Source organism: Amblyomma maculatum, chromosome 6 (genome assembly GCF_055883805.1).
Source record: "Amblyomma maculatum isolate TAMU_Amacu chromosome 6, ASM5588380v1, whole genome shotgun sequence".
Taxonomy (NCBI): Eukaryota; Metazoa; Arthropoda; class Arachnida; order Ixodida; family Ixodidae; genus Amblyomma; species Amblyomma maculatum.
In genome coordinates this window covers 25,107,972-25,129,459 of record NC_139349.1, presented here as the reverse complement: position 1 = coordinate 25,129,459, position 21,488 = coordinate 25,107,972, and the positions used below count along the sequence as shown (strand labels likewise).

The following is a 21,488-nucleotide window of genomic DNA, read 5'->3' as shown; positions in this document are numbered from 1 at the left end:
AGCGCAGTCGAGGGTGGTGTCGTCTACTGCTGATCAGCATCAATCTGCTGCATATATTGCATGCAGCGATATGTTGCTATATTTTATTAGCACCCTCGACAATTGAAGTTGAAGTTGAAGCTGAAAGTTTATTTTTGAACAAAAAAACAACCTACACGAATATACAGCGAGAGGTTCCATGGTACAAGACCGCAGGTGGGACCTCCCATGGTAATAGATTTCGATAGGCAAAATAAAGAATAATATTATTGTAAGAAAATTTATGAAGCAACACTGAAAATAAATAACGAAATACATAGTAAACAGTGCATTGCCGCGAGATTTAGATACAAAAACAGAATACAGAAAAAAGTACAAAAACACTTATCAATTCCGCGACTCAAAAATAAATAAAGAAATCTCAAATTAAGAAGAAATTTTTTTAATTTTTGTCTAAAATTGTCTAAACCTAGGTCATGGCAAAATAAAACCCTAATCAGGACTGCTTGTCAGCTTCTTGTTGAAGACGCCTTTGCTCAAATGTTCATATACTTTACTAGTGCTGTACCTTCTTACAGCAATAGGCGCATTATGGAAAATGTGATGTGAACGAATACAGTATGCCGTAACAAGGTCTTAGAGTTGGCGACTATAACTATATGGACAAATGACTAGAGATCTGTTCTTACGTGAAGGTACAGTACTAAGTACTGGTTAAGCACTGGCATGCATCGACGAACACATTGGTGAACAGTATGTAAAATGAATTTCTTTTTTTTTTTACTCGAGCGCTGGAAAGATTGCCCTAGATGTTTCCAGTCTGCCAGCAGTGTGTGTCAAATTATAAAGCAGCGCAATGTTTTCACCTGGCGTATGGATGCTTCTCATCATTACTTCACAGGTTATTGAGCAGTGCGCTTATCGCACTTTGCACAGAGTAGGCCGTCGAGCTTGCGTTCCGGACGTACAGTATGTCTTACTTTGTACCGGCAGTGCTTAATGTTGTGGAAGTGTTTCGTTACAACTTGTCTGAACTTATGCGTGACCGCTGCTCCTCTTAGCCGCCAGCGCTGGTGGTGATACAAATTATGACAAAGGATGAAGAGGTAGCTCCATCATTAAAGCCAACGCTTTGTCAGTGTTCAAGCATCAATTACTGAAACAGTTTGAGTCACAAGCACAAATTTTCCAGTTTTAAAAGTTGTGTTTTCTAAATACCAGCAAATCATAGGAATTTTTATATTTAGTGCAAAAACTAATTACACATCTTTTGTTCCTGTGTGCAAGTCGACAGTTTGTTTTCATGTTGAAGTTACCCGAAAACGTACGAAGTACCGCATGTGCTGAGACGACACATCACTGGCGACAGGTCATAAACTGATTTGCTTTGGGTTCCGCGCAGCCTCCGTTGACAATGACGCACCCGTTGTCACACGCGGCGCTGGCCGGAAGCGCGGCGGCCATCCATGCGACCATGCCGCCGCCGCACCTCGTGGCGAGCCCGGCACTGGCGTCGCCTGTCGGCTCCACCTCGTCCTCGGCAGCCGCTGCGGCTACGCCGCCCTGCTCCACGCTCTTCGTGGCCAACCTCGGACAGTTCGTCTCCGAGCAGGAGCTCAAGGACCTCTTCGGAAGGTATGTGTACCGACTTGGCTTCCGACGCTAAGCACTGTTCTGTCATGCTCGAGCACATTGTGAAAGCATGCGCAGACCTAGCCACTGACGTCTGTGAAGCCGCCACTTAGAGATTGCCGCAGAGTACTTGGGGGCAGTCTCTTATCTATGATGAAACGTAGAATGAACTGAGTCCGTATAGACCATAACAGGTACCGGTTGCGTCTGCTGACATATTCGGGCTGGTTTTCTGCACAGCCTTTTTTATGGGCTTGGGCCTGTAATGGCTTTGGGCGAATTTATGATGCCAGACTACAACGTCTGCATCAAGGTTCATTCAGTATATTAATAGCGTGCTTGTAGGTGGTAGTAAAAGATAAAAATTCAAAACAGTAACCGCTTGAAACCATGATCAGTTGTGATTTTCTTGAACAGCAACTGCTGCAGAGGTATTGACAGGTGCATATGCAGACACACGCTTGGCGACCTTGTTATTTCGAGATTATAAAATTAGCGACTTTACCTTAGCAAAATCCAGGACGGCTTCTCCATTGCCGAATGTATGTATCAATCACACCACATTCTAGTGCTTTCCCCTACCTGCTGGTCCTGCAGAAGCTGCAGTAGCCATCTAGCTAGAAGCTATGTTAGAGTCCGAGCGGCTAAGACATTTTACCTTGACTTTTAGTGTATAGTGCGTATTTGAGCTGTGTAACTTTCATTGCCGGTGGTCCTGAGCATTGAGGGCGTCAGGATTAACATGCTAAAAGAACTCTTTTATTCGATCTTCTGCAGTGGTGTTAAACCCCGCTCAGAATAGCAGGTGCTAGCCAGACCGTGCCATCTCCTGAATCAGTTGCAGATATTGAAACAGGACACGAATTGAAGTGAGACAAGACTGAAATAGAATAATATTCCGGCTGTGCGGTGTCTCGTGTTGTTTATCATTAGCAGCTGTATCAGGTTATCAAACTCACGTGTGAGGAGTCCTTCATGTGATTTCTTCAGAGTAATAAATAGAATTTCTGCTATTAAAGCCACCCTTTTTGTGCTGCAAAGGTACGCGTACGCATTGGGACTACTCCAGGATTGGCCAGGCTGCAACATGCGCAAGCTAGCGGTAAAAACGTGTGATGTTTAGGATTTCTCGGAAAATACCCTTGTATAGTTTACTTCGGAAATAACGACTGCGGCTCTTTGTTCCTTGTTCTTTTTACGAAAACAAACATAAAAATATCAAATTAATGTGCCCCAAGCGTACCGTTTCCTTGCAATCATTTACACCTGCATTCGTAACGCAATTTATGGGTTATTTATTTCGGAGTTGCGCAGAACCTCAGAAATTTACACTACTGCTTATAAAAAGCAAAGATACCTGCATCCTGAAATGTTTAAATGTAACATTGAGTTTTCACGACGTGCTCTTCCAACGCGACTATCACTTTCAAAGGTAAAAAACTGTTTTAGCAGTTCTAGTGCCGTATCCACTTGCTAACATGATGCAAAGTGCGCAAGATACTACTAATATTGTACATTCTGGTACCGGAAAACGATGTTAACTCACCCATTGGTACAGTCTGAAAAGAGGTGTCCAAGTGGCGCTAATTGCAAATGCGTCTTTTGCGCAATTGCGGCGACAAAATAAGAAATAAAAGACTAAGTTTTGCTTAACAATTTAGGAGCGAAACTTTTAAACATAGATAATATCAATATCTTTTTTGACAAACTGCTTTTTTGTGCAAGGGGAGGGATGCGTACGGTCATATTTTTATTTTTTTTTATTTACGGAGTAGGCACTATAGACTTTGGAATCAATGCAGACATATACAGTAATGCACATTTTTTTCCATTATAAACAGAAATGCTTGGGGGAGGGTGGGCGGAGGGGGGGGGGGGGGGAGCAGGATGCCAGTTTGAAGTTCTCTTCAGGGGCGCTCTTAAGTGAACTGCTGAGTGCCTTATGAATCCCCAACAACGAAGCAGGAATGCCTAATTTTGTGTAGAACACTGTTTGAACAACTTTGAGCAACTTTGAGCAACTTTGAGCCCTTGATATATGCTGCTTAGCTTCATCTCTGCCAAAAATGCCCCCCAAGAACAAGAACCTTTGGTACATTTAGCAAGCACCATGTTTACCGCACAGAAGTGTGAAATCCCAGTTAAAAAACTTCAGAACCGTGTCAAAAAAAAAAGACAAAATATTTTTGTTCAGTCGTAAATGTCAGACTTTTTTTCCAGTTCTGTAGTACTTCTCTGTTCTAATTACACAAACCTCTGATGTTACTACAGAAGGTTTTGTTGTCACAAAAGGCCCGACGTGAAAAACCGCGCAGAAATTCTGTCGTTACAGCGAAAAAATTTCTGTAGTTAATTTCGTCTAGGATCAAATGGTTAAATTGATGCTAAAGAGAAATCCACCCAGCTAGTGTTCTCTGTAAAAATTAATTCTGTGTCTCCTGCATGTATTATCGTTTGTCAGCCAGCGAAAATTCTATTTTGTGTTTTTGCTGAGAAAATTGCAGAGAGTATTTCCCCGCCACTCAATTCAAACTCGGTTTGCCCACACCGAGGCGGACTGACTGCCACCGTCTTCAAGTGAATGATGGTGCATCAAAGCTTACGCGATCCGCGAAAAGAATTCCTTAATGATGCATATAGTTTACTTGCGAAATCGGCCGTTGATGGCGACAACTGCAGTTGAAATGTTGTTTTCCGTTCGTGGGTACAAATGCTCTGTTTTTGTTGAGAATGATCTCTTTTTTTGCGAGCATTTTTTTCTGTATGGATACGTGAGGATTTGAATTAATCCTTCGTGTAACTTAAGAGAGCATAACGTTTTAAACGCAGATTTGCGCGGCCAACGAATCAGCTGATCAGTGCAAAAGCAGACTGAATGACATCATGAGCTATAGTCCTCTGTACGTGGTTCCATCATGCTTCAGCCATACGATCAGAGACAAGAATAAGAGCTGCTACATTTTTTCACCACAAGCGAACATAAAATTTTATATGACGATGAACTATCTTTTGATACTTTTTCTCGAAAGCCTTATTTGTTGTGTCGGCTAATTTTAGTGGTGAAACTGATGGAAGCGATCAGTGATTTTCTAATGTGATTGCACCTGCAAGAAGCTTAGGATGGCTGTATGCCTAGTAGTGCGTTCGGCTTCTGTTTCACTGTCATCACTATGTATAGCTAATCCTGCACGTGCAGTTCGTTGTGCGCTTCTTCCACTCGTTGCAGCACACGTAATAAGAAATATATCAACATAGTAGTTTAGGAAATGCTGATGCCAATGATATTTCTCTTGTTTAAAAAAAAGCGATTGTGAGAATTCTTTATACCTAAATTAAAAGAAAATAGCGACTGCGCAAGGCCTGAGTCCCCTTTTCGGTTTTTTTGCTTTGGTGTTTTTTTGTTCAACATGTTAACGAAATATTCGCCAGGTTTTGCACCATTTTGAAACGGAACTTATGCGCTTTCCGAACCGTTTAAAAAAACGCTTCCCCAACGTCTTTCAAGCTCGACTTCGTTTCACAAAATTTGTGATGTTCGCTCGGCATTTACTTCGCAACGTTAAACTTGAAATGTATGTTGTGTCGATGTTGTTCACCGAAAGCGTTGTAGCGGGTTCAGTTCGGTGGCTGCCAAGTTGGCGCAGTGACGTTTCAAGTCGTTGGCGTGGAACAAAGTTCCGCTCCGAAACATTTCGATCGTACCTATAGCCTGCTACGACGCTTTCCAAATCGTGCTGTGCATTGTGCTGAGACGAACCACCTGTAACGTCACTGTGCTCTTTACACGCCTTCTCTGACGTTCTTCTCTCCGCTCTTGACTAACTGTAGTGAAGCACTTGTCGGGCTGCACGTTGAGACCATGAACTAGCCTACTCTCGGCGCTTGTTGTGACTCACATGTTATGTATCTTGTGTGCATGCCTGTAGACATTGTGCTAGTACGCATGAGATATCCTTCTCTTGGACGCTTGCTTCCAGTTGCTGCTTAGGCAGTGTATGAAAAGTGCGGCAGGAAACTGCTCGTAGCGAACAAATTGCATTGGCTGTGAAGACGTGAATCCGACAGAGCGTCAAAGGCAGCCATATTAGGTGGGTTTGAAAAACATTATCTCAAGGAGGACCAGAAGCAGATATTGAAAAGACAGCAGCCGCGAACTAATTGCCGGAGAAATATATGGCTCTTGAGTAAGATGTAACAGCTGTCGTGAACGTCGGCCAGCATGAAGCACCAAAAAAGGCGAGTAAGAAATCGTTAGTTTCTAGAGCTACTCTCGTGCATTGAGCTACAGAAGACGCACTGGTAGATAACGTGCACTCAGCCTGTAATTTTACATCCCTGGGTATGTCCCTCGGCAATGCCAATCAATTTGTTCGTTATTGCCGTAATCAGGCCACTTTCGTGGCCCACAATCCCTTTCAGGGCCAAGCTTTGTTGCTAGCTAGATGTTTCTTGGCTAAAGTAGCCCAAGGATTATGCTAGAGCAGAGTTCGGGAGGGCGACTGCACTCACGGGAACCATTATTTTCTAATTTCAGTTTCCCGGGTTTTTGCCGCTTGCGTATGCACAATAAAGGTGGCGCTCCCGTAGCTTTTGTCGAATATCAAGTAAGTACTACCTCTGCACACATCTTGGAGAACATGAGTCGTACATTACGAGAAATACAGGCCTAGCAGTCATGAAGGCGAATATCAAAGTCTCCAAAAATGGAGTACGAGAACCTCGGTTCCGTGTTTGCCTATTCTTTCTGGTTGTGTTGCGCTCGCTTCTTTTGTAGCAGCCCTTTGTCTGTCGCGAACTCCTTCCTTGCTGTACGCTGCATGCCGACACTTGCATTTTGCCTGCCTCCCCGCCTGCACCCGCCGCCGCTGCGCATACAGCCAAACACGGGATCTAGGTTCCAATAATCCGACAGCTCGATCCTTGAGTAATGGCAGAAAGCGATGAGATCTGATTTCCATTTGTATGGCTGCGTAAGGAGCCCATCTTGCGCTGTTGTTTTGCATTGCTTGTAGAATACGCAAAGCCGCTTACACACGACCGCGTTCTTACTTCGTTAGGCGGTATGGTGAGTCAGGAACCTGAACTAGTGTGAGGCACCTGCAGCCGCGTTTTAACGAGATAGAATAGCCAGCCAAGTTATTTGGCCAAGGGGTGTGCGAGTTAAATAGGCCCGTATACTTACATGAATGGCAGCACAGTTCGTTCACCGGTATATGTTATATTTGAAGAGTTTCTTGTGCGGTAAGTATCGCAGTTTTAGTTGGCATAATAGAGTACCACTATGTCTAAAAGAGACACGGCTTCTACGTTACGGCCCCGGATGGACATGCTTTACTTCACAGCACGGGCGATGAGGGTCAACATCACCATTACTTACACCGCAGTAATGAAATCACAAAGTAATGCACTTGGCACATTTCTGTTCAGAAAATAAGGAATTTGAAATACGCTACGCTGAGCCAAAGTATAACAATTTTGGAAATAGGAAGGATAAAGTGAAGCTTTGTCTCAAATTCAAGCCGCAAACAAGTAGCACTCGGTCATCATCTACACAAAAAAAGAAAGACTGAAACAGCATCGCATATGAAAAGCTATGCAAATGAAGTACTACTTTGGAAACAGAATTTGTTTTTATCGAGCAAAATTAGGGATCTGCATTTTCTGTTATTTCTTAATGAGAAGAAAAATTCCGACGACCATGTCTTTTCCTTTCCGTCACAGATGCAAACAACTCTGTTCATTATGCCGAATTTTTGTTCTCTGCTTCCTTCATCGGAAAAAAATAGAAGAACTCCAAGCCTGCAGAGTATAAGCTGTTAATTCCAAGTGTTGTTCGGCCAATGCTGTCTGCACAGGAGCGTTTCTCACATATAAAGTCCGCGCTGAGGCTTCTGCCAAATACCAGCTACCTTCTTGGAGTGCAGGTATTTAGCTCATAATAGAAAACATAAGCAAATATTATTCCAAAGCGAAATTACTATTTAGCACCTCTAGTGCAGCGCTGTTAACTGCACATGCCATCTTTTGTTTGCCGCAAGGAATTGCACAATCACAGTACAGAAATATGATGAACGCGGTGAAAAGAGCCCGTAGGTAATACTAGCTGTCATGCCAGCTAACCCTGACTGGCGCTGATTCTCATTATTCAGTATATGTTAAATATCTTTAGCACGAACACTGTTAGTGCTCGCTGATAGCACTGAAAATTGGGGCGCATTTAATTGCAATCACTGAAAAGTTAACCTGAGGGGTCACTGCGTCGAAAATTATTATGCTGCCACATTCTGAGTTTCATTTCTTGTACGCCTATTTTCCGCAAGCTTTTTTCTTACCTGCATGATAATTGCTTACGAGCACTTTTTGTTTGGCGCGCTGCTTTTCCTTACAAAATAGAGACATTTACCAATGCTTTAAAGTGAAATCACTTTTTTTGTGCACTTCATTTTTATTTGCTCAAGGAGCTCATGATAGTGCCTTCAATTAGAGACTGAAACATAAATATATGCAGTTTAATATGAGCGGGGACTAGCACTTTTGGGGCTGGTTAAGATTTGGGTTTCTGTCGTGGATTCTTAGAACGACTATGAGCAAAGCGTTATTCTTGTAGCGACATGCATGTTTAGTGTAAACTTTAAAGAAATCCATTAACGTGATGCAAAAATTAGTGCTTCGTGTAACATGAAAGGACGTTGAAGAAAAAAATGCGAGGAAATTTTTTACTCCTACTTTGTATGCCACGGCTCCTCTGAACACGTTAAATGAATACGAGCGTCGAGGTAATTAAGGCACGAAAGAAGATAAGTACTGTCCCGCTCTATAAAGGAAGAGGATCCGTAATTACTCAAAATGCTAGTTTGCTCAGGTTTGCCTGCTTTCAACCGTAAGACTAGGCCTGATATAATGCGGGGATATTTTAACAAACAGTTAGTGTGCCTGTGGACGTTTGACTTAAAGTTTCGGCTTAACGTGAGGATTTCTGTTTGCTTATTTGCAGGACGTCCGCCTTGCAACACATGCTATGAATGCCTTGCAGGGCTGTGTACTGTTCTCCTCAGATCGAGGTGGAGTCCGCATTGAATTCGCCAAAAACAAGATGGGAGAGGTGAGAGCACCGAGAGTTTTAATTAACAATCAAGCGCAGCGTAAAATGAAGCAAAAGACGCAAACCATAGTAAGGGTGCAACCGGAGAAAACATGCATAGATGTCTTACCGCTCTATCATTACCACGCTGTTTAGATGGCTTTCTAGGTTTTGGACTTCACTTTTATTGCACCTGTGCTATGGTCGGCGTTTCCTGATTTCTGTCTAAGGCCTTCTTCTACATGCCATAAATTTGTTTCCAGCTGCCTTCCTAGTGTTGCGAGTTACTTCTTTTCTGAGTAGTTTCCTCCTATTGCTCCTACTCCTTTCCTCTTCTCAGAGCACTTTGATAACGCTACAGGATGGGTTGCTTCACAAATTAAAGTGACTGAACCTCCGGGCGCAAGAACATGAATATTTTTTGCAGATCAATTTTCACGAAATGAAGTGAATATATATAACCTTATTTCACAGCTGCATGAGCACCACCGACTATACTTAAAATTCATCTTGTTTAGCGCAAAATGACAGGACACACAGTAAGAAGACACGTACACCAAGACACGTCCTTACTGTGTGTCCTGTCCTTTTGCGCTAAACAAGATGAATTTTAAGACTGATCACCGACTAGCCCAAAAATTAACGCTTTCATGGCACAGACTATACTTTTGGAAATTTTCTTAGTTAACTGAAGACGCGAGTCTTTGTTACACCTGAGGCATCGGCAAAAGGCCCCTGGAGACGGATGGTTGTATGTAATAAAATTGCACAGATTGGCATTACCAGACTGAAGCGACACATGTGCCCCGAGAGAAAGATTACTTTACACCACTTGCGGGTCCTTATCATGAGCTCACATTGCGCAGTGCGCAGGCGTCCTTTTGCATTTTGCCTTTGTCGAAACGTGGCTACTGCGGCCAGGATTAGCCCGTATACTGGGTTTTACTAGCCAGGGGCCATAACCATTAGGGCAGTATAGCGGGGCGGTAGTACATAATGGGAAACAGCTCAGTAAGCACGTACAGGAACGCTGATGTGTTCAAGAAAAACTGCTGGTTGCTTATAAGGGTAAGCATATTTGAGCTAGAAACGTAGCAAAAACGTCTGCAGGGGGGTTAAAAAATTTGGCCGATGAAACGATTAACGGAGCGCTTTATGCTAAAAAAAAAAAAAAAAATACCGGATCCTCTTCAACGGCACTGCATGTTTTGCTCTTCAGAGGATGCATGCAAGAGTGGTCTCGTTCTTACTACGCATTTCTCTGATTCATAAGATATGTGACCAGGGTTTGTCTTAACGGGAAGTGGCGTTTTGAGGACGCACTGCAGGTTGGTGTACTGAGATAATGTGACGAAAACAAATGCGGTTCGCAGTGACAAATGCAAGAAATTTGCGCTTCTTTACACAGCACGAGATTATCGATACATTTTATATAGCTGCTACGTGTACCTTCGAAAAACACTCGAATCTAACAACGTAGTGCAGCGCGCAGCCACTTCGCCACGCAGCGTTCATAACTTGTGCACTACAACGCTCGCCGGAGGATTTACACGGCCATGCACGAGGCACCTAGTTCAAGGTCGCATGTGGCCCGCGAAGTGACAGCGAGACGCAAGAACAATTCAGGAGCGGCTTGCTGAGAGTCTTGGCCGCGGTATTTACGAGACAGTGACCATCGTACCATAATAACCTCGCCTGAATCAGCAAATCTTGTGTCCACATAATTGCTGCGCCGCATTTACATTGTTTCATTGTAGTGCAATTTACGACTACCAGAGTGAGCCAGCGGAAATAGCGTGCACTTACTAGAGTTCGCTCTTTAGTACATTTCTTCTGTCTTTATGTTAGCAGACGCATGAGCCAATAAGTAAAAAACAAAAACAAAAAAACGAACTACTAATTTGTCCCTGTGCCAATGCGGTGAGCGTTCTCAGCAATAAACAAGGCTGTGGGCAAATGGGGCCTCGTTTACGGGACCTCAAACTGGCGGGATTTGCTGAGAAATGGAATAGCGGAATAGAATAGTGAAGAGGAAACAAACTTTGGTGATTATTGATTGATCACCGGAATCTGACTGCAAAGATGCTACTTTCAGTGAGAAGAGGGAGGTTATGAGACAGCAGAAAGGGAAACATAATTATATACGCAGTTTAATTCTCGCTGCTGATCGCGTTCCTGTGCAGTCTGAAATGACGCCAGTACGTTTTTATTTAATGCAGATCTGTGAGTCTAGGCCGCAACTCTATGTGCTTCTGGACTGCGGTAATGGTGTCACTAAACATCTAGATATCATGACCACATTGCCGAGGCAAAAAAATAGAATAAGGTTTCAATTTCTCTTTTCTCTGCACTAAAAGAGCACAAAAAGGCAAACTATTCTTACTGAAAACAAACATTGGAATGCGTTGCTCCAAGTGGCCTTTCCATAATACTTCTTGGTTAGTGTCCAAGTTTTGTGTATAGGGGCGCTACAGCTGAGATAAAATGTTCGTAGATTCTAACACTAGCGAAACAAAGAGTCCTGCTAAGGAGCCAAATGGCGAAGGAAGCGAAACAAAATAAGTTGTGAAGTCACCACAATACTAGGCCATAGGTGTTTCACACACAATTTTTTTTCTAAGTGTCGCCTTGGATGTTGGGCCACGTTGGCCTCCACCCCATACGTGGAATCTTTGACACTGAAAAGAGCTCCGTCCAGGTATTATTATCAGTGAGAATCGATTCGATAGCTTTTTCTGACTATGCGGACATTGTACGGCAGCAGAAGGCGCAGGAGAAAATCGGATTGGTAAACCTTCCAGACAGCAAGTTCAACTCCCGACATGCTTACTGGGAAGAGGAAGGGCTGACGCCATATTGAAATAAATGGCGCTGTAGGTCAGGCTCAATGATCTTGCTCGAAAAAATTGAAAAATTACTTTACTCAAAGCAGTCATCTTTTTTTTTTTGTTTTTGCGGAATTTGCCGGTGGGAGTGATCTGCGTTTAGGTGTATGTATTTTCTTGTTCATAAAGAGCTATGATTTTTTTTTTTTTTTTGCGGCAGGAATGGTCTATTTGCGATGAGAACGTAATATTGCCGCGAAACCTGCAAAACAGTATTTGTTGTTTTTTAACAGCCGCCGGCATACAGGCTTATCACTCTGATTCTGGACCGCGTATCAGTTCTGTAATCTTTGTTTGTTACTGCTCGATGTCGCGAGTCACACCTTTATCAGTTTTGTCGTAGCGCAAGACGCACCGAGATCTGTCTGGAAGGTTCCGGCCACTCGGGTGTCTTTCCACAATGTTCCAGCCCGTGCTGGTAGCTGTTTGCGACGTTATCTAGATTGTTCTGTGCAGCCTTTAAATTGAGCGTTGCCGAGTGTGACGAGCATTCTTTGTTCGACGATCGACGAGCACGTTTGTTTCTATCGCCGCCGCCGAGTTGCTAAGTACTTTTGCGGGCGCAAGTCAGCCCAAATAAACAGTTTCTTTAGTGCAGTCATCCATACAGCCCATGTCCATACAGTCCTATCCATACAGCCCATGTCCAAATAATTCTCCATGTACTGTTAAGGCTTCATTGATATTTTTTCAAATAGGAGCGCGATGACTGTTTACTAAACGCAAGGCACATAGACAATACGTAACATACGGTTAGTTCAGCGGGCGAGATAAATTTCAGCGTATTTTTTTTTCTCTACTAAGCAGACAAAGCAACTGGAAACGCGAGATTTTTGCAGCTAGATCATGTCAAAACAGCCCTGGAGTCTGATCAGTGGTATTAGTTTTCAACTAGATACTACTGTGCGAACCGTTAGGAGCGCGCCGTTTGAAAGAGGCTTTTGTTGGGGAAATCGATTGGCGGCTCCTGTGAGATATCTTTTGGCTAGCACTCGCTTTATTTTGGCGCTGAGAACGGTATCCTGAGAATATGTAATTCAGAATTCTGAATCACGTATTATGGTTCAGAATCAGTTTAATTTGCTACAACGAAATAATGATTCAATAGAAAAAAATGCCCATGAAATGAACCAGGTGAAATCAATGAGCTGTCGTTCAGACGTAGTTCGGAGCATAGAATACTTTTGCAACAAACGTTTGTTCCAAATATGCCACACACTTCATATTTAATTGCACCTTGAGCAGATGATGACAAAGTTTAGCCTAATACGCACAAACTCTTAGTCCTACCAGCCCATTTGCCAAGCGGATTTTTGGGCGAAATAAAATGGCTGTTAGAAGAACACGTTGTGCAAGACGTGATTGTTTCAAGGCGTGAATCTCTCGCAATACTCGCGATGTAAAAGAAAAGAATCATCTAGACGTACCTTTACATGCGTGTACTATAAAGATCTGTAAGGGCGGAAAAAGTGCTTTTTATGAATAACCCGGGGAATCATTCACCGAAACAGTGACACAGAATTGCATTTCGCATGTTGCAGACACCGATAAAGTTTTTTTTTTTCCCCTGTCATTAGGGTTTTCGCGTGCAATGTGGTCATGTGGGTTCCATATCACTGAACGCTTGGGGTTCGGAACTAGCATCCAGGTTTTGTTGGCAACTTCTAGAAAAGAGCCTTTGTTTTAGAGTCTAGGCTCGGCAGACTAAGCAAAAGAAGATTTTAAGGAAAAATTCATGCGAGCGAAATCGGTACTTGCCGATAGGAATAAAAACAATAGAGAACGTGACCTTGTGCTTTTTCACTTTCCAGCCGTCAGCCAACGTAGCGATTGAGAAAGGCAAAGCGATCTGCTTATTTATAAGGTGCCTTCCTTTAACCAGTATTCAGAAAGAAATGAAAATTATTTGAGGGAAAGTGGACTAGGACGAAAGGGTAGTTTAGCTAACGAGAGAATTAACTTAACAGTAGAAAATTATATTAAAAGCTTTATTTACTTGACAGGATTAAACAGTCCCACCTCAGGTCTAAGGGAAAAGATGGAAATAGCGAACCGTCGAGAATGTTTTGCAACAAAACAACAACATTTGCAATGACAGAAATTAGCCCTCTAGTGCATTCTGTCTGAGTGATTCTGGGATGCGGTTAGGAGGTCGAGTGCGTAAATGTCCGGCTTCAGCGAGAATAGCATCACCGTTCGCCACAAAATAAGATGGAAGGGAAGGAAAGTTCAAAGCCTGAATAATGTTTTTGGTAAAGTTTGACAGAAATATGTTACAGGAGGAAATGCATCGCGAACAGCAGATAAATAAAAATCTAAAAACACCCTAAGGAAATTTTTGATAGTGAGTTAAATGACTGCAGCTCACGTTTGACATTTTTTGAATAAGTGTTTTCTTTTTTTTTTTAGACTTCATGGATCCTGGGAGAAGGTAGCAGAATTTTGAGAGCGTCTCTTCTATTGATAACCAGGGTGGTTGAAATATCGCGGCGTAGGAGAAATTACCATCAGGACGTTCACTTTTATAAAGCAAACCTCCCTTTGTATGTTTGTATATAAGTTTCAGCTTTTGCTGTACAGCTGAAGTTGTGTTTCTTTTTGTCACTGTAATCAATGTGTACCTCCTTGTTTGCTTTTTCGTCTTTGCAGGTTTCCCGTGAATGATGAACTGGAACGATCGAGAAAGCGCTTCAAGTTTCCGTAGGTGAATCTCGGTGTGTGCTCGAGAGGTGTACACAGCATTCTGCAAAGCAAGCAACCAAAGGCGAATGCTTGGACTATATTTTCAGTACATTGCATTAATCGCGTTTCCAGAAGGAGACGCTTCTAGTTTGTGATGAAAAAAAGTGTTGTTTAGCAAGCGAGTGCTTAGTGAAGAGTTCTTGATTTTTATTTGTTTTATATTACTCGACTGTCATATTATCTTGCGAGACCTTTATCGCTGTGGCAGATTGGCACAGCACTGCTTTTATCCATTTGAGGCGACGATAGTGTATTGGTGTGATAGATGAGTAGATTAGAAGTCATGTTGTGCAGAAGCTTGTGTGAGAACGCCTTCTACCCATGATGCTTTGAAACTTCGTCGCTATCAGAAGTGTCTTAGTACACGACCAGGCTTGTTCTGCTAAAGTGTGAGAGTTGTAGCGGATACTTTTACCATGACCCAAGATGTTTAGTGCTTACCTCCTCGCGGTTGTGCCATGCGGTGGAATGACTAGAAAACTGTGCAAAAACATTTGTGAACTCTGTACGATACTCCAAAGTACATACAGTTAACGCGGAATCGCGGTTATGAGCTGAAACCAAAGATCCAGCAGCGGGTTGCGAAAAATTGGGTTCACAATGTTGTACTAGTCACAGTGTACAAAGAGAAACTGTAATCACTATATTTATAGCAAACCGACTTTATGGTGTGTTTCATGGAGATTTATTCTAAATTTGCCGCTTAATTTATTTAGATCCTTGTGTGACGTTTATTGTGCTAGCACGTAAGATATGATGCCGAATATTTAGTTACTGTCAACAGGTGAAGCATAACATAATAGCTATAGAAGCATACATTGTTTTTAGTACTTTTCTCGTAGAGTTGATATTCCCAGTGACCTATATGCAGTTGTTGCTGAAACAGCTGATGCATTCCTTAAACTCATTACTGATGCCTTTTTTCTAATTATAATCATTTCCTTTCCATTATTTTTGGGTCGTGTTGATATACTTGTTTTGTTATATAATTTACAACTGCTACCTTTTCATTCATAACCATTGAATATGTTACTGCTTGTTTGGACCATTTTTTGCATGACTATTCTGTATTGCATTTTTTTGTTACTAAAGCTATTTAATTATGAATTTTGGTTTGGAGTCTTATTTATCTTGCTTTGAAACTTAAACGTTTTGAGCGAACATTTCAGTTGCTTGCTTTTGGCCTGAGAGATATACATAGTGAGTGAATGCATTAACAATCATTGTCACTTGGGATGTAAAAAAATATGCGATCCGTTTGAAGCCAAGCTGTGACTGCGTGCATATTTAAATTAAAGAGAACCATATTATAATACACGCACCAAAGCTCCCATACACTGACACGATACTGTCGTTACTGTGAGAAATTTGCGAACGTTAACGATTCGTCAAGGTGGCAGAACGTCTCATCGGAAGCGACTTTGCTACGACGTCAGGAACAGCAATGACCTGACTATTGCATTTACATCAATTTTTGCTCAAGAGTGTCCTGTACAATGCGCACATTTAGAACTGGCACTTTTCATACCGAATGAGTTGTCGACTCTCCCTTTTATTGTTATATATTCAGATATGTTGAACACTCAAAGACGCATTAGCTGTCGGGTTTTTGTTAGCACTTCGTTAATAGCAGCAGAACGTTTTTACTATGTGCATTCTACAATTATGCTACACAAAACCCTTTATACCTATTCACTGCTTCAAATTACTTTCGTCGACAGATTTGCCATTCCTAGCTGGCAAATTGTGACCAGGTCCGAGCATAATTTAATGCTAGAAGTATATGCACAGGTACTTTGGATTCCGACTCAGTTTTTGCGGCTTTATAACATGTAAGAAAGAAAAAAATATTATGCTACAATAAGTGAAGTCAGTCTGGAAAAACAGGAGCTCGTACCTCAAATGAAACCAAGGGACCATATAGGCTTTTGAGTTCTAAAAACTGATACAATGATTTGTAAACATAAATCTTAGTGTGTGAAACCCCAAATGAATACGACACAGATACTTAGATAGCAGAGAAAGGTTTTGCGCAGCTTTCAAATTTACGCTAACATTGCAAAGAGTGTGAAAGAATTCTTCGCCATGCTTTGCAATGCCTTGCAGACCTAGAAAATCAATATACCCAACATTCGTTTAGAAATGGTCTACGTACACAGTAAATTTCTATGAATTTGGCTCAGATTGAAGTTTTGCTGAAAGCAGGCGTGTGATGTAGAGCTTTCATGGTTTTTGTGGCAGTCAGCCCTCTGGGAAAGGAATGAATGAGATGAAATGGATGGCATATAAATAATTGCTAAGACACATGCTCAGTACGCAGCCAGAAACAAGGTGTTTGCTTAATACATACAAGAACTGGGCTGCTTTTTGGCGCTGCTATCACGGATGTGTTGGTGTACTACCCACATAGTTTTTGAGTGACCATTGTGAGAGTTTTTTTTCAAGTGTTCGATGCTATGTCTAGGATAAAAAAAAAGTGCGTTTCAACTTGATTCACTGCGCCACTGCATGCTATAAATCTGTCGGTTTTTATATGAACAACACACAACAGTTCAATTCTCTAGAAAGGTCTGCAAAAACAACATATCTCAATGCAGAAATATAAAGTCATGCCGGTGCAGCTTTTATTGTGCGATGAATATTTGGCAGTAGCCTTCTGCGTATGCTCAAATGGAATACTTTGTGCGTGCATCTCAAATTCAGTAGTATGTTGTTGAATTAGGTTGGGCACCTCTTGTCTGTTTTAGCAGTAGCTTTACTACTATACGGCTAAGAAGATGTTACAGATGCGGTGTCATTATTTCATTCAGTGATGCCCTTTATTTGTAAGTTACCTTTTACATTGCTGAAAATCAAGCTGCTTTGATCAAGTTGAGTGAAAATAATTACGCTGACATGAAGAAAAGTTTGAAAATTGTTTTGGCCGCAGACCGCTTGCTGTAACAAATTTTTCTCCACTTGAAAATGCATGCAGTATATAATAAGGTGAAACTATTAGGCAATTAAAAACTGTTAACGAAAAAAAAAATCTATACAGCCCAAGAAAACGCTCGTTCGCGAGGCGTTTACGAACTTGAATATGGAGAAATGCTTTCGAAACAATCTGGCCTGTCTGTGTGTCGAGCGACACAAAACATCTAGCATGTCCCACCCTTAGGCTTTAAGGGAAAATTTTAAGCAAATTTGCGTGCTTAGAATTATAATGAGGATTTTATATTTTAAAACTAAATCTGATCGAAACACGGAGCAACACGCGTTAAACTAAAATTAGAAAAACTAATGTACGCCAGACGAAATGCTGTCTGCTTGACCTGTTATTGAGACAGTTGGCCAGACCGTGTTATGCTAATAGGCCAACTTTTTTTTTTCTTTTTGCGATGCTTTGATGGTAAAAACCCTTTTCACTCCAGCTTTCGTCAGGTGTTCTAAACACTGTTCTCGAGGAAAAATGTGATGCGATGGCAATGGCAGTGTTAAAGGTTACTTGTTACACTTGCAGTGTTTTGTTAATAGATCTCACGTAATGCACGTTTGAACAATTTTTTGATCGTTCAGATCAATACAGCTTTGCTTTTAATATGCTCAAAGGGGGTGCTGAGGAAAAAGCTCAACTCATTATGCAAGAAATATGAAAAATGGAAGGCGTCACATAGATGCCACATCGCGCTTAGCGTAGAAATTTTAATGGAGTTTTCATAGATTTAACTCTACATGTGGGTGGTAACTAAATTGTGGGCTTAGGTATAGGACTGTTTATCGGCAAAAAAGTTATCACTGTAGAAATAAATTGGGAAGAAGCTGAATTTTGATTATTGCGTTACGAAAGTAATGATGATAGGCACACATGATTTGGCACGGTATGACATACCTCACATGCATTTTCCTTCTCATGAAGTTAGAATGCGACAGAATGTACTTAGTGACGCGACTTTACTATCAATCGGGAAGTATTATTTGTTCCAAAATGAAAAGCGAAACTTTATATCTAGCAGTTCACGCCCTGCACTGCCAGTCATTGATCAGCACAGTTAGAAATGTTGCTTTTTTTATCCAAAGGCAAAGCGCAGAGCATTTGTTCTAGTTTCTTGTTTAACCTTGCTTTTTCAAAAAGAAAAGCAAGCAGCGCCAGCACTATGAGAAATGGGTTTTGTGGCCCGACAGTTTGCACAAAGCTCTACTATAACGCCTTATTACGAAGGTTTAGATATATCATCAAGGAACGTGTAGAGACGCGTTTAAATTCTTGTAGCCTCAAAAAAGTGTAGCGATTTCAGCGTGAAGAAGTCATTTGGTGAATGTGAACATAGCAATACAAATGTACGCAAAGCTGTGCACAGCCGGTTTGATGGGACCACTTTCCTAAAACAGAGTATGCCTCACGCAGAAAACGCATCTAATCTGCCGAACTTAAACTCGTTGTCATGTTTCTAAGAGATGCGACGAGATCTTGTTTTATTTTACGGAACTTGAGTAGATGTCATTTTGACTTAGATTTTATCCCTTGCATACCATTTTTACAAAATATAATTCTTAGAGGACAAAGTGGCCATTATGTGATAACACTAGGACCATATTCGTCGCTCTTACATTACGTAGGCTAGATGTTACCGCAACATTTTGCAGTGCGGTTCGATTACATGCCGTTATCAAAGCTGTGACCAAAATTATTTTTAAAATGAGTTCAAATTGCGTTATAATTGTTTTTTTTTTTGTATGCGAACGAACGTTGGCACTGAAATGGTTTTCGTATTCGCAATTCAATTATTAGTGTTCAGCAGACTTGTATAATATAGTGCATAATGCATCTATCTCATAGCCAGAATGTCGCCGTTCTTAAATCTTCACTTAGTTTGACTATAACGCTCCTCCTCTAATTTACTTTCAGATGATTTAAAACTGTTGTCATTTTACAATAATCACCAACGCCTAATAAAAGCTTGCTGTTTAATGTTTTTATTCCGTAACCTGACGTGTGTCTAGAATCTTCTAAATGCAGTGAAGCCTTAAGAATTTAAGCTGCCGGTGGTCATAAAAGAAATCAAAGGACAATCATTATGCGACTTTAATTTCTAGCCGCGAATTCGCAACAGGTTGCGTTGCCCTGTCGTACATCACAAAAGATTTTGGTTGCACACTACGATACGCTATTGCTGAACAAGCGTCTACGAACGGTGAGCGATGTTTTTTTTTTCTTTTTTTTTTTTTCAATACATCGTCGGTATGCTCGGCTTTGCGAGAATTAAACTGAGCATGCGTAGGCACATTCATCTTTTGTAAAGCGCGTTGTATCAGACGCACAGCTCTGTGCAGTAACAGATGTAGTGTAAATTAGAAGAGAAACTCGTTACAAGTTCTGCGCGCTTGAATAATTTGGATGAAGCTGCTTTCGAATGCTTTTTGTGTTGCTGAGCCATAACACAGAAGCGGAAAATGAGTATTTCTATAAACGTTTCCCGGAAGCATCAACAACTAATTCAAAGTTGCAACTACATATTAAACACCAAAAGTGGCATAAAAATTTTAACAACAGCTGCTGTAACCGAAGTCGATGTGGATTAAATTTACCTTCCTTATGACGACTTTTATTGCAGGAATTGACACGAGGACTGCACTGACATCGATCTTTATCCATTTTATTCCATTCTTTTTTGAGCTGCCAAATGCAGATAGACGAATAGTTTAGATTGTTTGCTTTTATCTTCCCCAAACGGTTCTTGTTTTACGCGGCTGTTTGCAGACAAAAAAAAAAAAAAGGAAACTGTTTTACAGTTTCCCGAAAAAAGAATTTACCTGAGACTTTTTTGACTAAAGCTTTTTTTGTTGGACCCGGTATTACGCGAACAGGTGCGGAGCAAAGAGTAAGAGCTAGACAGGGTGCCGCAATGATTCACAAAAACATTATCCTGCCTTTGTACGTCAATTACACATCTTTGCTCCAAAGGGCTGGGAAAACAATATCACGCTATAGAAAGAAGCAAGCTTCTGAAAATTTCCAATGTTCTTAGGCAGAAAATGATATTTATGTCATGCATTCACAAGTGCGTTGGTTTGGAGTTTTCTCCGAGTGAGAACAGCTGTCAAAGGATGCAAATACTGATGCAAAGCTTTAGGTTTTGTACAGTGCGTAAAAAGTTTTGTGAGGAATGTTCAGCTTGTTAACTATATTCTCTCCTTCACACCTTCAATAAAACCTCGATGTCTAGAGTAGGTATAGAGTAGGACGGCCCTCATAGCCTTAAAAATATTTACGCTTAGCTTCTGTTTGCATTCTTCCATACAAACGTGTACTGACAATATTCATATAGAGTGGGAAACGCTAAGCGTTCGAACGCTTAAGAATGAAACATATCAGAAAGAATGTAGGCTCCTGCGCAATTGATCTCTTTATATAACGCTTCTGCGTACTGTCGTGTTCCTTTATTTGCAAATTGTCCCCACCTTTCATATATAACCGACGCCTTGGATGATATATAGCATTTGCATTTTTGTAAAATGTTCCACAACCATGAAAATACAAAACCCCATTTTAGATGCAGGAAAGCATGGATGGAAGTTAAAAAAAAAATGCATCAAAACAGTGGTTTTCAAGCCCACATGTTTTGCACCTGTTAAAAGAACACTCTTTCTAGAGTTAAGATTCTTGCGGTGTCAAGAACTAGATATTAAAAAAAAAATACGAACAAAAGTACGGTATTTATTTAGTACTGCTAAGCAACACGCTGCTACAGTTCCAAGTGAAGCGGAAATAATGAATGCCTTTGACGCATTTCAAATTGAGATGTGACCTCGTTCCTTCAATTATACTCGCACCTTCCAAGTATCATTGAGTGCCTCTGTAAGAACGCTCAGTCCTGATATATTCCAGTAAGACTCGTAACGGTACAAAATTTGTCTTTAAGCAATCATTCTGAAAAGAGGACTGAAACTGCAAGCTTTAAACTCAGGGCACAATTTAAAATTCGCGCCTGTCGTCTGAAAGCCGTAATCACCCGTGATAACGCTGGAGTTGTCCGAGGACCAGATGTTAATAGCACCCAGTCTGTATTGTACAAACCGGGCGCGTAGTGTGTAGCGGTTAGTTGGAACCATTTGCAAGGAATACATTCTGATGCCACTTGTGCCCTTCCCTTGAGCAGAAATGCAAGTTACTAAAGTAATCCTGGCCTGCT

General features: G+C 41.3%; 1 protein-coding gene across 5 annotated transcripts in view; it reads left to right on the top strand.

Annotated features, from left to right (window-relative positions):
- Window positions 1-19,529, top strand: part of LOC146185284 (protein couch potato-like) — a 142,910-nt gene extending 123,381 nt beyond the window's left edge. For 3 of the 5 annotated variants that reach the window (XM_084606229.1, XM_084606227.1, XM_084606228.1), the window contains 4 exons: window positions 1,382-1,614; window positions 6,146-6,215; window positions 8,606-8,713; window positions 14,227-19,529. In XM_084606229.1, the coding sequence (XP_084462355.1) occupies window positions 1,382-1,614; window positions 6,146-6,215; window positions 8,606-8,713; window positions 14,227-14,241 (426 nt within the window). In that variant the 3' untranslated portion in view covers window positions 14,242-19,529. The remainder of the gene's footprint in view (window positions 1-1,381; window positions 1,615-6,145; window positions 6,216-8,605; window positions 8,714-14,226) is intronic. The other 2 variants (XM_084606230.1, XM_084606231.1) reach the window with 1 other exon arrangement.
- The last annotated feature ends 1,959 nt before the right edge of the window (window positions 19,530-21,488 follow it).